This window comes from Python bivittatus, unplaced genomic scaffold (assembly GCF_059951505.1).
Source record: "Python bivittatus isolate LINGU-HERP-01145 unplaced genomic scaffold, Pbiv_v1 ctg000100_np1212, whole genome shotgun sequence".
Taxonomy (NCBI): Eukaryota; Metazoa; Chordata; class Lepidosauria; order Squamata; family Pythonidae; genus Python; species Python bivittatus.
Window position 1 is genome coordinate 1,770,686 of NW_028277038.1, and position 15,673 is coordinate 1,786,358.

General features: G+C 50.1%; 2 protein-coding genes across 17 annotated transcripts in view; one reads left to right on the top strand and one right to left on the bottom strand.

Moving 5' to 3' along the window:
- Positions 1-1,337: 1,337 nt before the first annotated feature.
- On the bottom strand, positions 1,338-3,421 carry LOC148216579 (uncharacterized). The gene is made up of 2 exons (XM_088135397.1): positions 3,337-3,421; positions 1,338-2,873 (listed from the first exon to the last, which is right to left on the bottom strand). The coding sequence occupies exons 1-2, from the start codon at positions 3,419-3,421 to the stop codon at positions 1,738-1,740; spliced, it is 1,221 nt and encodes a 406-aa protein (XP_087991523.1). The 3' UTR covers positions 1,338-1,737.
- Positions 2,709-15,673, top strand: part of CLIP1 (CAP-Gly domain containing linker protein 1) — a 62,020-nt gene continuing 49,055 nt past the window's right edge. For 4 of the 16 annotated variants that reach the window (XM_088135155.1, XM_088135156.1, XM_088135152.1 and 1 more), the window contains exons 1-4: positions 2,710-2,852; positions 13,271-13,406; positions 13,928-14,119; positions 14,778-15,358. In XM_088135155.1, the coding sequence (XP_087991281.1) occupies positions 14,023-14,119; positions 14,778-15,358 (678 nt within the window). In that variant the 5' untranslated portion in view covers positions 2,710-2,852; positions 13,271-13,406; positions 13,928-14,022. Of the gene's footprint in view, positions 2,853-4,577; positions 4,914-13,270; positions 13,407-13,927; positions 14,120-14,777; positions 15,359-15,673 lie in introns of those variants that run through there. The other 12 variants (XM_088135150.1, XM_088135151.1, XM_088135154.1 and 9 more) reach the window with 6 other exon arrangements.

Consider the following 15,673-nt stretch of genomic DNA (forward strand, 5'->3'; position numbering starts at 1 on the left):
ATTACAGAGGCCTCTGAAAATCTTTTCCAACGGTGGGTCAAACCTGTTTTTGGCTCTCTACAAGTGGAGGTTTTTGTCTCCGCAGCGACCTGCGCTTTCCAGACTGAGCTGATCATTCTTCAGATACATTTACCGCCCGTGACTTTTAAAAGGACTTCAGTTTTTTAAAATGCTTCCCCACGATTCTGAGGAGGACCAGGAATTGTGGCAATCCAATGGGAATAATCAGGGATGATTTCACCATTCTTTCCATCTTTTTTGAAAAGTTTTATAACTAATTTAGGTGATTTAATTTTTTAATGCCACTTCTGCTTTTTTTTTTTTGTAACATCGTCATATTTGAACTTGCTGTACATATATTTGTGCTTGTGTACAGGAGTTTAATAAAAAGATTTTTTTCATAACTTTTTTGTATGTATGTCAGCAAGCCTCAAGGTAAGCTATAGAAAACCTACTACTGGAAAAACCAAGCTTGACACTTTTACTATGGGTGAATATTGCATTTTTATTATTATTTTTTTTTGTTTTGCTCCATACCTTTTTAAGGGAGCTATTGCAAAGGAAATTTTGCAACAGAAAATACTGGTGGGTATCCATAAATAACACTCCTGAGTTTAATGCTGCATGCATATCTGAGACGGGAATCAGCTGCTTATTTAGAGCATTGGCTCCCAATGTTTTTTCATCACAGAACTCCTGCAGCATCTGTCTTCTCTCCATTCTCCCAAGTCTCTCGTGTTTAGATCCAGTCAAAGGCATGCATCATTTTTTCCCCCTCAGGAGTAGGCTCGGGTGACCCTGTCTGTTCTTGATGCAGATGGGTGGCCATGTATGATTTCTGCTGATGATCTCCTGTCCTCGAAGACCAGATAGCCCAGAACATGCTGTATGGTTTGAAAAATAAGTTAATATCCTTACTTTCCAATAATGAATGTCATGATCTACAAACCCATGTCAGGGGTGTGTGTGTGTGTATTAGAATGTGTGGTTTTAAGGGTGGAGTTATATGAAAACACCTCTGCCTAAAGGGCTGGCTGGCTTTAATGACAGAAGTTCTTAATCGAATGGATCAGTCTGGGCTTTGTTTAAACTCGCCCAGCTTGTGACCGGTTTGCCTGAACAGGAGAAAGCACATACTGTTAACACTTCAGTTTGTTGTCTCTAGTTTATTTTATTTTCTAGGCTTCAGTCTAAACCAGGGTTTCTCAGCTTTGGCTGCTTGAAGATGGGTGGACTTCAACTCCCAGAACTCCCCAGCCAGCATGGCTGGCTGGAGAATTCTGGGTGTTGAAGTCCACCCATCGTCAAGCGGCCAAGGCTGAGAAACCCTGGTCTAAACCATGAATGCGCTGTCTCCTCCTCCTATGGATTCTCCAAAGCAAATATCCGCATGCTTTAGTTATTCAATATATAACACGCCTTTCCATCAATAGAAGGTGAAAGTGGCTGGCGGGGCAGACCCAGCCACACGTGGCAGCTTCAGAGCCCTTCAAGAAACAGACTGGCCACCTTTAAAGCAGGCGGTGAATGTTCACAGCTGCGCCAGCGGGAGAACAGCCCCACACAAGCTGACGCAGGCAACGTCCCCTGGGACCCCTGGCATGATGGCCTTAGCCCCTGTTCTTCGGTGGGGGTCATTTGGCACTTCCCCGCCTTTTGAACCCATCCTCTGGCTTTGCGCCCTTTCATGCCCTGTGCTCCAAACCGTGCTCCGGGGCCAGGGCATCCAAGAAAACTTCAAAAATTCCCGGCCAGGCATGTCACCCAGCACATATTTCCCGCTTCAGGGGATGGCACTGGGCGTGTTCGCGCGTCTAGGCGAGAGGGCTGCGGAAAGCGATGCCCGGCTTTCTCACGCCTCTCCGGCCCGTGCCAGGCAGCTCGATCTCCACCGGGCGTGACCGGGCGAGCCCTCTGCGCGCGTTCCGGAGGGTTCGGGCCGCAAGTGGCAAAGGCTCCAAGGCGGCTGAGGCTCGCCCTGGCATGCCGGGGGGCCGCGCCAGCCAAGCGCACCGGTCCCCCGGGCTCAGCAGACCTCGTTCCCAATTCAGCGCCCGGCGGCCGGCCCGGGGTAGCCTCGCGCAGCCCCCTGCGGCTACTTGATTCCGGGCATTGAAAGGACCGCGCGGGGGCCGTGGGCCCGGGAGGCCGGAGCGGCTCCGGCCAGCGCGGGAGATCGGACCCTCCTCGTCCGCGCCGTGGCCGGGCCGCTGCGCCCTCGAGCCGCCCCCGGACCACCCTGCCCCGGGACGGGCGGAGCCTCGCCGCTCCAGAGGGCTCTTCCGAGGGCCGCGCAGGCTCGTGCCCGCTCCCGAAGCCCGGCTGCCAAAGGCGCAGCTGGAGCGGCATCCGACGCCCGCTTCGCCCCTTAAAGGGAGCAGGGAGGAGGAACGCGGGAAGCGGCGCCCCCTCCCGCCGCCGTCCTCTCCCTGTGGCCTCCTTTCCTGCCGACCCGGCCAGGCTGGCCCGGTCAGCCGCCGCGACCGCGACCGGGGGCGGGGCGGGGCGGGGCGGGGCGGGGCAGCGATCCCTCCTGGACCACCTCGCAGGGCCGTCGCCGGGGGGCGGAGGAGGAAAGGCGCCGGGGGGGCGGCGCCCGCGGGGGAGCCGCGGGGTGGATCCCCGGGGAAGCCAGGCCCCTCCAGGAGGGAGGGGGAAGAGGGAGGGGGAGGAGGAGGAGGAGGAGGAGGAAGGCAGCCGCCCGCCCGCCCGCCCGCTCTTCCGCAGTCCCCGCCTGGCGGCTGCCTCTTCCCGCCCCTCGGAGCCGGGAGGAGCAGCCAGGAGCGCCGCCGCGCCTCGGCGGAGGAGGAGGAAGGAAGCGCAGGAGCCGCCGCCGCCGCCGCCGCCGCGGGGTGAGAGGGGCGCCCGGCGGCCTGGCCCGCGGGAGGGGAGGGGAGGAGGGGAGGGGGACGGAGGGGCGCCCGCTTTGTGCGCGGGGGCGGCTCGGTGCTCCCGGCTCGGGCAGGGACGGACGGGCCCGCCTCACCCTCGGCTGGGGCGGCTGGGCGGGCGGCGGCCCCCTCCCCAGCCCCCTGCCCAGCCCCCTGCCCTCGCGTCGCCCCCGCCTCGCCCTGGCGGAGAGGCGAGCCGCTGCTGGCCTGGCGTGGCAGCCCCCTCCCGCTTCCCGGGTTTCCCACCCACCCCTTCTGCTCCCTCGCCCCCTCCCCATTTCGTTGCTGAGAGGGCGGGCTGCGTTCGGAGGGGGCGCCCCCCGGTTTTAAAAGCTTGGGGGGCGGCGCGGGCGCCGTTCGGCCCCCCCGGAGCGGGGCTGCTGGGCCCAGACGGGGGGGCATGGCCAGGACAATGGGGGGATCCGGGGGGAGACCTGGCCCACACTGGACGCGGGGGGGCACGGCCTAGGATCTGAGGATCCCCAGGATTTGCTGGAATCCTGCTTTGTGACAGACGATTCGACGCTCATTTATGGTTAATTTGGGGCTGTGTTTGCTGGGGGGGGGACTGGGGTGAAAAAGCTGCAGGGCTCATGATTATCGTTATTGTTGTTGTTCTTCCAAATTGGCTATAGCCGCCCGACTCCAGCGAGCTCTGCCTTTAGTTAAGGATTTCGTGCTGGGGCGGGGGGGCGGTGAGGAAGTTGCAGGACTTTGCCTACCTTCGCTGAGTAGACCGGACCTACCGAAATGGCGTGGGGCGCCTGTGATGGCAGCCTGTGGATGGCTGGCTGGGGCGCCTGCTTTTAGTTTTGTTTTTGGGGTTTCTGCGGTAGTGGTGGATTTTATTGTGGTTGTGAGCTCCCTGGAGTTGTGCTCCAAGATGGGCACCCTGCGAATCGTTGGAATGGAGAAATAAAACGAACATTAGGAGTCTGGCGGCCCCTTTTCAGACCTACCAGTCTGCTTTCGTGATGGTTTGAAAAGGGGCCGCCAGACTCCTGCTTTTTAGAGGCTGTAGACCAGGGTTTCTCAACCTTGGCAGCTTGACGATGGGTGGACTTCAACTCCATGGCTGGCTGGGGAATTCTGGGAGTTGAAGTCCACCCATCGTCAAGCTGCCAAGGTTGAGAAACATTGCTGTAGACCAACCCAGTTCTTCTCCTACAAAACAAGACAGAGGGGCTTCATTTCAACAGGAATGGGGGGGGTCTTTCTCTCTTCTAACCCCCTCGGGCGAAAGTCGTAGCGCCATCGAGCGTTATTCCTGGTTTCTAGCCCGGCTGGAGGCCAAGGGACCAAAATAGGCGGCTTGCAGTGTCTGCTTCTCCCTTTGGGCTTGCCAGCGGGGCATCTGCTCACCCCTCGCCAGGCTAGGGGCATCCGGAAGAAAAATGGGAGGGGGCCCTGCAAGTGGAGGGGGCACTGCGGGAGGCCTGCTCTCTAGCTGGCCAGACTCGGGTGCGGACCGGGGAGGCAGAGCCAGAACCGAAGGGTGCCCCTCCTCCCTTCGAGGGATCACGTTGGCGCTGTAGGGCAGAAGGAAAACCTGCTGTCAACACGTTGGCTGATTTACCCCCTTGATTTGCGCAGACTGTGCCAAGTCATCTGATCTGCCGGCCCCTGAAATGACAGCTGCCGGCTCCCCTGGCCAGGTCCTCCAGCAAGGCGGAGAACAGCCCGAGAGAAAGCGGGCACGCCAGAGGAGAGGGCCGGGCACGCCAGAGGAGAGGGCCGGGCACGCCAGAGGAGAGGGCCGGGCACGCCAGAGGAGAGGGCCGGGCCCGCCACTGCTCTGCTATTAGCAACCGAGTCCTTTCGGTGGGATTGTCTCCTGGGCGCTTGCAAGCTCGGTGTCAGGCAGCGGCCTCTGAACCGGGCGGAGAGGCGCGGCAATCAACTGGTGTGCGGTTGCTCGCATGACATCAGTGGTGGGGTGGAAAGACCATTGGCCGGAGCGCGGTGGGGCTTCCTTCCTGCCACGAGGGTTTACGGGGTTTTGAACGTCCTCGTCGAACCTGGGTGAGGTGACCGGGTGGAGGGTCCCGAACCGAACGCCTTGGCCTGCAAGCCGTGGGTCGCCCGGGGAGCAAGTGGGCTCGGGTGGTGTGTTCAGAGACTTTTCTCCGACTTCTGGGTTTTCAGTTTCACTTGAAGCTCTTCGGTGCTTCTGAGGAATGTACAAAGCCCGTTCCGCTGGTAACTTTGCAGCGACAGAGAAAATCATTCTCTTTGTGTTCAGTAGAAGGTGCTTTATTCCTTTTTCTTTTTTTAAATCGCTCGTCGGGACTTAGCAAATGAGTAAAAATTAGGAAAGGACAGCTTTCCTTCTCGTTTTTTGCACGCCACAGGAAAGTAGATTTTGTGTCTTATAAAGCGTGAAGGTGTATTTTGTGCAGGGGGTATTTATGAGCAAGAGATATAGGATGGGGTTAGTAACAGGGTTCAGGCTCTTGGGATGACGTCACCACAACGCACACCCTTAAGATATGAATCCAAAATCAGTAAGCGATATTTTACTGCACATAACCGGAGAAATGGATTCGGCAGTATATAAAAGCAGGCAAAAGCTCTTCCTGCGTTTTGCTGCATCATCTTTGAAGCTCGTAGCTCTAGAGAGAGGGTGACAAGGCGAAGTGTGCATGTGTGTGTTTGTGTGACAGTATGTGCAATGCAATTAAAGGAACATGTTTGCTTCCTGTGGCACTCTGAAATAGATGGGTAGATTAGGAAAAGCAGCATCTGTATTCTTCTTCATTGCGATCATTGCAGTTTGACTGCGGGCTAAGGTGCCAAAATTTTATGATGAGCTTCAGGGGAAAAGCAAGGCGGGGGGGGAGTTTGCTTCTTTCAAATCGCCTTTCTTCTCCAACTTCTGGAAGGTCTTTCTGTGTTAGAAGTTCTAGCCTGTATCTTGCAGAGGAATGCCAAAACAGCAGCCTACACCAGTGTTGCTCAACCTCGGCAACTTTAAGAAGTCTGGACTTCAACTCCCAGAATTCCCCAGCCACCATGGCTGGCTGAGGAATTCTGGGAGTTGAAGTCCAGACTTCTTAAAGTTGCCAAAGTTGTAGCCTACGTTGTTTGTCAAAATTGCTGTTACTTTCTCAGGATACGTGTAACAGCTCTGCGTGTTAGAAATAAAGGGGGAAGTCAAACCAACCCGTTATCCAAAACTACAATATGAACGTAAAAAGTTTGGTGTTTTATCAGATGTTTTATCCATTTTGTGCCAGCAGTCAAGGAATGTTTTGGTCTTATCTGGCCTTTGTGATTTTGGGGGTGGTTTCTTTAGCCCTGTAAAAAAGAGAATGCACAGTAGATTTAGTTTTCCTAAGGAAAACTAGGTAAGAATCAGTCCAAAAAAAACGATGGCTGGTATTTTGAAGCCTGGGGTTAACCTTGTAGCTGAGCTGTTTAAGGTTTTGCATCTAACCCCAACAATTTTGGATGACAGGGATTCACCGGGAACGCATTTATTCTTGCTTTTTTCCCCATTCAGGAAAAATCCTGCACTATCTTTGACTGTTGCAGGATTCATGCCTTAATGCGGTGTTTCTCAACCTTGACAGCTTTAAGTTGTGTGGATTTCAACTCCCAGAATTCCCCAGCCAGCAGGCTGGCTGGGGAATTCTGGGAGTTGAAGTCCACATACCTTAAAGAGTGGCCAAGGTTGAGCAGCACTGCCTTAACGAGCTGAACATATTCATAAGGATGAAGAGTTTTCTAAATAAGGGCAGTTGCATTATGCCGTGTTTGTACCTGTCAGCCATCACAACACCGGTGAAATAAACCCATAGCTTTAACAACTGCTAGACTGGATTCTGAGGAGGGGTGGACCTGGTTCTGAGCCCCAGATGCATTGGTATGTCCACACCCCTCTTCGTTAGCACGGATGAGGTCAACCTAAGTGGTAATGCAGGTTTGGGAACTCATGACATTGCCGTTATGAAACACAACTGGAGGTGGTGGTTGGGAGTGGTATTTCTGCTCCATGATTCAGAAGAGTCCTTTGACTGTGTTCCTCTCTTTTAGCAAAACACATGCCGCTGGAGTGGTTCCTAATACATAAAGATAGACAGACTCCCACTGGGTGCACTATTTACTACAATCTCTTGCTTAGAGATCCTAGTCAGAATTATCTAAACAGTGAACGTGGTGAGTCAACTCGGTCACAAGTGTCTCCCTGGGACGCATTCGGATTCCTACGTTCTTTGCAAAAAAATCCCAGCAACCAGCAAATGCTGGGAGGGCCCCTAACAGCCTGTCACCCTTTTAGGAGGAATGTTTAGAGAAGATCCTTAACTCTTTAGAAGTGACCTACTGCACCTGGAAAGGTGCTTTAAAACACACCAGTCTCCCACTTCCTTCTACACAAACTTAAGAGGTGCTAATTTACATGATTTATTTATTTTTTTTGGAGGATTTCAAGCAGTGGCTTTGCAGGAAAAAAGGCGTGCACGTTGACTGGGCCAGGATAAGCAATCTAGCTTCAGTTCCAGGGTGTATCCGCTGAACAGCGTGCCTCCTCGCCTGCTATTCCTTGCTTGGGAGTGGCAGAGGAAAATCGCATTATTTTCACCCCACGTGGTCAAGCTTCTCGCCGGCTTTGTGATTCCTTTCTTTTGTGCCCTACTTGAAAGGCGGGGGCAAAATCATAGAATTTGGAGGGACCTTGGAGGTGGACGCGTCAGTCCCAGCAGCTACTCAAAAGTTTATCTTGCTCCTCAGTAAAAATGCCGCTTCTCCAGGGCCTGGAAATTGGCAGAGGAGGAAATGCCGTGGCCAAAAGCTCCTTTTGTTTATACCTTTGGCATTCCTGTGGGGAATGTTGCTGAAGTCCTCTGGAATGGGAATGGTTTAACTGGTTTTCAGTTGGCTCGGCCTGGATTAGAGCTTTTTGGTATTCAAATGAAAGGCCTGTTTATAGGAAGCTGGCGATGATCTCAGCTTTCTGCAGCTTCTTTTCACCCACTGGGGAAAGAAAGAGCTGTGAAGTTCCATTCTTGGCTTGCATCTTAAATAATACCTTGGGAGTCTGCCTTATTCTCTGTAATGGTCCACACCAGATTCAGAACAGAACAGAAGGAATTCCAGAAGGCAGGTAGCTATAACGCTGGCTCACTTCGTTTCTTCCCCTTTCCTTCCTTCACCATCATCCACTTCCTTCAATTCTGCTTAACAGGCCTGCTTGCTGTGTTTTGAGCCGTTCCAAACCCTTCCATAAAAACTTCAACAGAAATTATGCACGGAACGGGAGCCCGAATGTTGTCTGAGAATTAAGCAACGGCTTGTAAGACATTCTCTTAATTCTTACAGAATTCCTCCCCATAGCTGAGTCTAACCAAGAGAATGCTAGCTGGAACTTAGTTGGTGGAATGATGATCTGTCTTCCACCCGCATCCCTTGAAGAATACCTGTGGGATCTACTGGTTAGCGCTACTGGATTTGGTTGTGAGAAACGTGGGTTTCGGTAGTTATTCAAGCACGGGAAGGTTTAAGCGAAGGATATTGCACAGAATCATGAGAAGGGTAAAAATACTGCTTTGCAGGTATAATGAAGAATTAAGCTAAAGTATCTGAGGGTGTTATAAAACCAGGCTCTCACTGATAAACGTTAAATATATCTAGACAAATTGACTCCAAGCGTTAGCAGCTCACACCTGCACATCTTTGACTTCTATCTGTTATGCTGTTTTCTCTGTTAATTAAAGGTGGGATTTTTTTTCCAATTTGTCAGTTACTCTTTTGAAATGGCGTCTGCGTTCCCACACAACATTCTTTCATTGTTTTATTATGACACGAGAGGCCGTTCTCCTTTATTTTTTCAAGAGTGAAACATGGATAGAATCTTTGGACCCTCTGAAATCCATTTATTTAGACCCTCCAATGGGCCATCTCTGATGGTCCTGTCGAACTCCGCTTGTCTATTTTTAAAAGCCTCCAGGAGAACAAGAGTTCTTTAAAAACAAGCTGTATTTTTCTATTAATAGCAGGGTTAGATATATCCTCAGAGAAGTAAAGATAAAGTCAGCCAGATGCTCGGGGTGTTTTTTGGTGGTGTTTTTATGCTTGGATGTGCATAGACATTTGTTTGGCTTAAAAAGAAGAATCACTAGCTAAATACTTGGGTTTTGCCTGAAGAAGAACTCTGACCATAAACCTGCTTGCTGTAGATACAATTAAAATCCATTTCAGGGCTGCTTTGCTTAAGCCAAAGATTAAAATGGTGATTTAAGGAATATAAAATGGGGCTATAGGAAAGGGTGGCTTCTCAGTTTCTCTAGCCCAGTGTTTCTCAGCCATGGCAGCTTGAAGATGGGTGGACTTCAACTCTCAGAATTCCCCAGCCAGCATGGCTGGCTGGGGAATTCTGGGAGTTGAAGTCCACCCATCTTCAAGTTGTCACGGTTGAGAAACACTGCCTTAGAACATCGTAGCTTCTCCTTTGCTAGAGCAGCCCCAATGGTTTTGCATTCAAACAAAATGGACCTACCTCTTCTGATACAGTTGTGATGCTCCCCTCCTCGCCAGTCTTTTTCTCTTGCCTTCCTTCAGATATGTCCTTCTCTTGTCCTAAGGACTATACTCACCCCATGGGAAGACCTCTGCATCCCTTAAGCTCTGGTGAGGTCCAGAGAAAATTGCTCGTTAGCTTGCGAATGGCAGTCCCAACACACGTGAGAGGTATCCCCTCCGGGAAGCCATTTTATCCGTCCTCTCTTTCCTTGCCTTCTCCTTGAACCCTGTAGGCCACCCCTTTCTTCTTTGCTTCAAGGCCCTTCTCCAAACCCAACTCTTAGGTGAAGTTGGCGCTTTCTCCTAAAGCAAAGCTTAGGGTTCTTGTAGCTTAATTTGAATATATTCTTCCTTCATTACTCTTGTTTCTGTTTCCTCCTGTTCCTTTGCCATTCCCAATAATACTTAATAGAGGAACTACAGGTTGCTTCAGCTGTCCCTTGATGAGATGGTGAATAAGGAACCATCGGGGATAAGAACTTCTGTTCTTCTGGGGGTTGCACTTTACAAAGCCAGTATTGTTGGCTGGCAGTGCCCGTCTTTCTGCGGTGGCATTCCAAGTGACCTGGTAGGCATTCCTGAATGATGAGGTCAGAGCCAGTGATGTCATAATGCAAAAGGGAGGAAGGGGGAGAGAAAGCAGGCTGGACTGTGCATTCTGATGTTATTAATTAAAGAGCGCAAGCTGAGGGAATTCTAGGCCGCACCACTCAAAGCTCAAGAATCTGATCCCCTGGATGTCTTCCTAGATATTAATACTGCCCTATATATTAATGCTGGAAATACGCCTTCGTGGTTTAGGTAGGTAATGTTCAGAGCAATCCGATCTTTAGCTTCAGTTAGACTTTGAGCGGGGAGTCCTTGAAGTCTGCACGGATGGGTTGACTTATTGCTTCCACCAAACATAACCTTGGGCTAGAAATCTGGAGATGGTCACTTTTCAGTTGAAGAGAGAGGTCAAGGCCATTAACCCCCATCCCACCCCAAATCGAGGCTAAACTTACATTTGAATTTTTCATCATTGCACCGTTCCTCCTCCTCGTCTTGCTTTCGAATGTTAGCCACACGATTGGGTTGCTCCTGGACTAAGGCCACAAGCCACTGGATAACCCACAAGACGCTGGACAACCTTGTCAGAGATCTTTGGAGGCCTTGCTCCAAATCTCTCCCTTGTCTAAAACATGGTGATGAAGATGCAGGAATAGTGTTTTCCGCTGTAGGGCCAAAGTTACAAATCCTCGTTCTACAATTTGGTTGTCCTTCAGATGACAGACTAGTGTGTTCTATTTCCTCCAAGATTTGGGATATTCCAACTGTTTACTCTTTCTGCAATTTACTCAGAAATAAGCAATGTGGATCAAAATGGATCCAAATTATACCTTTACTTGGCCAGCCTTGTTGACAGGCAACTGCTTTTGAGTGATCCAGCTGCTCGAAAAGCATGCCTCTCTCACGAACTAATGAAAACTATTCTTATGTATATATTGCAGTCCTGTTATACAGATAAATTATGGACATTTAAGTCAGTTTACTTAATAATAGGAAACAATCACATTTCGAGTATAGTCCTTTGCCATCCAAATGTCGATAAGAGACCTCCAGTACTAAAACACTCATTCACATGTAGAGAGAGAGACAATTTCTACAGAGGCCAAGTGGCCCTTTTTAAGTTTGTCAGTTTATTACAACTACTGGTGTTGGAAATCAGTGCGGTTAAATGTTGAAATACAGCGCATTTGACATTTTGCAAAGGGTAAAAAGTTTGCAGTAGTGCAGAAGTCTCAGAAGGGATTTAAGCTCCAACTCTGCAATACCTCAAGGTCTGTTGCTTTTCAAATGTTCTGAAGCCACAACTCTCCAAATTTCTAGCTGCACGACTGAAGGATGCCCGATTGAGGAAGCCCATTGTAAGCATGGATTTTCTTTTTAGTCCTCTTGCTCGCTTGATGGCTTCATTCTGACACTGGGATCTTTAAACAGACTTTCTGTAATTTACATTCTTTAGGCAACGTCAAATATTGTAAATTGAACTTCAGAACGTTGCTGATTACCCCTGTTGATTACTTAGTAGACCAACCATTAATGCTCTGCAGTCCCATCTATTTCCTACTACGAATAATCGGTTCTTGCAATTAATCTGCTGGAATTATAATTTGAAGTTCTTCAAGGGGTGTTTTATTTAGCTCATGGGTTTAACACCCATTGCCATTAGATTAAATGAAGGATGACTTGAAATTCCCTGCAAAATTTAAGTTAATAGATCGAACGGAGGCGTTGTGTTCCTTGTAGTGTTTTCTTCACAGGGAGAAGGTTGTGCTTTGAAAAGAACTTTTCATCCCCTCTTTTCTTGTCCCATGTCTGGTATCCCACTGTAACCTGTGGCTAATTTTTCCTTTTGTTCCAGCTCTGTTATCTTAAAGTATATAAATGGTCTTGTACTCTTCTCTGTATATTTGCTGGTTATGTATCATGACAGAAGTAGTTAGTAGGCGACAATAGCAAAAATGCTTTAGAAACTTAGCATGCGTGACATTAAGAGGTTGATCAATTTGAGGTTGATCATCACTTGTGAGTTATTCACACTCAGGCACATCTTCGCCTTCCTCCAGGGAGCTCCAAGTGATATAAGGTTGGCTTCGTAAGATTGGCTAGGCTGAGAGATCTTAGTTCAATGAATGACATGGCTGAGTTTTGAATTTCCACCATCTAGCCCACTCACTTAGACCTTGAGGGCTGTTGTACTAGTTCGTATGCCATCCTGGTTAGAATTCCAAGGAGTCAGATTCCTATATTACAAGGGTACTTTCCCAGATTTCAGACAAGGCAGGGCACATATACCTGTGCTAAAATAAATGAGAAATATCTCTCTGTAACAGATGGGGAGGACATTACAGAAATAGGAAACTGCAAGGAGAATCATTTAAGGCAGCAGGGGTCTTCAGGGTAGCAGAAGGCCTTGAGTGAAAGGCAGGACATAAATCAAATTAAATTAAAGTAAGGCAATGGAGCTAAAGGAACAACAGAAGAGGAAAAAAGTCTGTGGAATATGGCAGGGAGACTAGGTTAGGCGGAGTCCCAGGCCATTTCTGAGGCAGAGATAATAATGATTTGTGGACCTCAGCAAGAGACCAGGCTTGGTCTGAATGGAGAGACAGAAGAGGTATCCAGCCTTCTCCAGTCTGGGGCCCTGCAGAGGTTGACCTGGAATGCTGGACGTGCAGCTGAAAGACGCCAGGTTGGGAAGCAGATGTAAACCACAGCAAGGGTGTAGCGAGAGTCTGCATAACACAAGAAGAGAGGAAGGTGCCTGGAGTTTGCATCTCGGTCCTCCTGGGAAGGTGTTCTACCTTCCAGAAAACCTCCAGCAGTGGACTTCTTCTGGCATCGTCTAAGAGCAGGGCGTGCAGAAGCTTATGCTGTCAACAACAGGCGGCCTTCCATAACCGAAGTCAAGTGTGAAGAACAGGGCTGAGCAAGCAAATGCTTTTTCCATATATTCAGAAACTCTTCTCTTCCTTTTAAAGTGCTGCTTGTAGGTGTTTAATTGCTCTCTTCCCAGTCGGTCCCCACCCATGATCGCTCCTGCCCAAACGCCGCCTGTTTTCAAATACCTCTGTTTGGCTTCCGTGTAAATAGTCCGGATACTCGAAGCTCCCCGATCAGCGTGTTGCTGGAGTTGAAAATAACCCGTCTCTTTCTTTCTGCAATTATAGCAGGTCAACCCTGATATCGAGTGGGGAATATTCGATTAACATTTCTGCAAGAAATAAAAACCCAAACAAGCCTTGGGGATGGTTTCTCTTGGAGAAGCCTGTACGGGGCCTCTGATCAATCACAGCTATTCTGTTTTTTTTTCCTAGCAACGCAAGAGGAGGAAGAAAAACTCCCTTCTCACTTTATCTCAAAGGATCTGAGCTGGGGCACTGCACGGGGAGTGTGCAATATCCTGAGCGATCTCATGATCTTCAGCAAGGAGTTCTAGCCAGCCCCACGGAGGTGGGTGTGGAATCGTGAGCTGCCAAGGGGTAATGCTCTGCTGAGCCATCTTGGGGGGAGCTTCGCTCAGAGGCTACAGTTTGATTCTCAGGTTATCGTGCTGATGTGGGAGAGGGAGGTGTGTGCTGTATGTTGTTTCCTTGCTAACCAACATGGTTTCTCTGGGATGTTGGAACACTTGACTAATATCTTTACCAATAAGTGAATTGTTTCTAGGGTGAGGCTGCTTACACGAAACAGCCGCTAGGTAAAAACATCCAAACAGCAGACTCTTACTGTTGTTTTGTTTTGTTTTTTAACCTAGCAGACACTCCTATTATCTTTTAAGGAGAAGAAAAACAAAAGAAATAGTCTAGATTTTTTAAGTCGGGGCAGATTTCTGGTATGTGCAGTTGGCAGGATGACTCCAGAAATGCTTTCATCCCTGCTTGTGGGGCAGGGTTTCTGAGCGGAATTTCTTTGCACGTCCTTTCCGAGCAACGTATGTTTAGGTCTCTCCCCTCGGTGCCGTTGATCTGCAGGCTTAACCCGGAGGCAAGCCAAGTAGATGTCCGTGTGCTTGGGAAGAGGCGGTGTTTGCGTGCAGAGGTGACGACGTACCGACCGCAAAAAGAACATGAGCATGCTGAAACCCAGCGGGCTTAAAGCCCCCACCAAGATCAGCAAACCTGGAAGCGTGCTGGTGAAAGCGGCCGCTGCCCCGGTTGCTGCGGGTAAGGAAGGTTTCAAAATAGGGCGACCGACGCCGTTGCACGCCTTGTCGACGCCCGCACACGTTTCTGATGCAGATTTAGTGGCGTAAATAGCTCTGGGAAAGGAGGGAGGGAGAATTGGAGCGAATAAAAATCGGGAGGGGGAAAAGAGGGAAGTTAGTGGTGAGTGTTACTCAGCTTTCTTCCTCCTCTTACAATCATTTCGGTTCATTAAAGGGGGGCACTTGCAGCCTGGGACACCCTGTGCGTGGCACCGTTAAATGGCTGTACCCATTTAGCCGCATATCGGCCATATACGGGTTCAAGGTAAGGGTGGACGTAGGCTTATCTGGGTTGGGGATAGCGAGAGGCTCCCAGCACAGCATTGCCAGCGATCCAGCAGATGTGCCTGTCTGCGTGCGTGCCTATGTCCAGAAGGCCTCGAAGCAGCCGTACCAACTCTTCGAATGGCGGTCTTTGCTCTGTGGCTCTGTTGAGGACGTCCGCAGGGGCCTCCCTCATAAGCCATATGACTCTTCAGGCGTTTTGTACAGCTCTCGTTAATGTCGCTACGTATCAGTGGCCCACTCGGCTCTCTTTCCTTCCTTCTCAGCAGAAGGAAAGTAGAGGCGGGCTGTTGCGTTAAACCCATCTGCACATTGACGCTCTCCTTCTTCAGTTTCAGCCCCGCCAGAAAAGACCCCGGCCAGCGAGAAGCCTTCAGCTGCAGCTCCCCCTGAAGCCCAGGATGAGTTTGTGGATGACTTCAGAATTGGGGAGCGTATTTGGGTCAATGGGAATAAGCCAGGCTTTATCCAGTTCTTGGGAGAAACGCAGTTTGCTCCGGGCCAGTGGGCAGGGATAGTTCTGGATGAGGCCATTGGCAAGAACGATGGCTCTGTGGCCGGAGTGAGGTACTTCCAGTGTGAACCCTTGCGGGGAATCTTCACAAGGCCCTCCAAGCTCACACGCAAAGTGGTTTCAGAGGATGAAGCCAACGGTACCCAGGCATCTTACGCATCTCGAGCCACGTCGCCGACCTCCACGTCAGCAGCCAGCCTCGTGTCTTCTCCTTCGGCAGTAGCACATCTGCCTCCCACCGGCATTCCTCATAAGATGTCTCCTCCAGCTGCCAAGGAGACCCCCGTTTCTCAAATGAGCAACCTCTCTAAAACCACCAGTGAATCCATTTCAAACCTTTCGGAAGCCGGCTCCCTAAAGAAGGGTGAAAGAGAACTCAAAATGGGAGACAGAGTCTTGGTAAGTTGTCGGGTTGCTGTTTTGGATGGCGTTGATTCGTTGATTGTGGGGCTTAATAAGCCTCATTTCCAACAAGGTTCTCACACTCCTCTGATATCTCGGGCTTCTGACATCGAGCGGTCCATGTGCTGCCTTCGCTGCTGCCTTCCTTGGGATGCGTCTGGGAAGAGGTCCTTGGAGAGCTGGTGGGTCAATGGTGGTCCCAGGAAAGCTTTCCTGGCCCTAACTTTACCATTTTAGAAGCCGTGCAAATGTTGTTTCTCAGTCTCTTCATCTATGAGGGATCTTTACCGCCGTAAGTGTGATTAGCTGCTG

What these genes read in the sequence shown, in the direction of transcription:
- LOC148216579 (XM_088135397.1), bottom strand. Translation starts at nt 3,421, where the DNA reads ATGAGCGTCGAATCGTCTGTCACAAAGCAGGATTCCAGCAAATCCTGG. An exon ending in GCCGTGCCCCCCCGCGTCCA is followed by an intron (nt 2,874 to 3,336) that starts GTGTGGGCCAGG and finishes CCCGCGGGCCAG; the next exon opens with GCCGCCGGGCGCCCCTCTCA.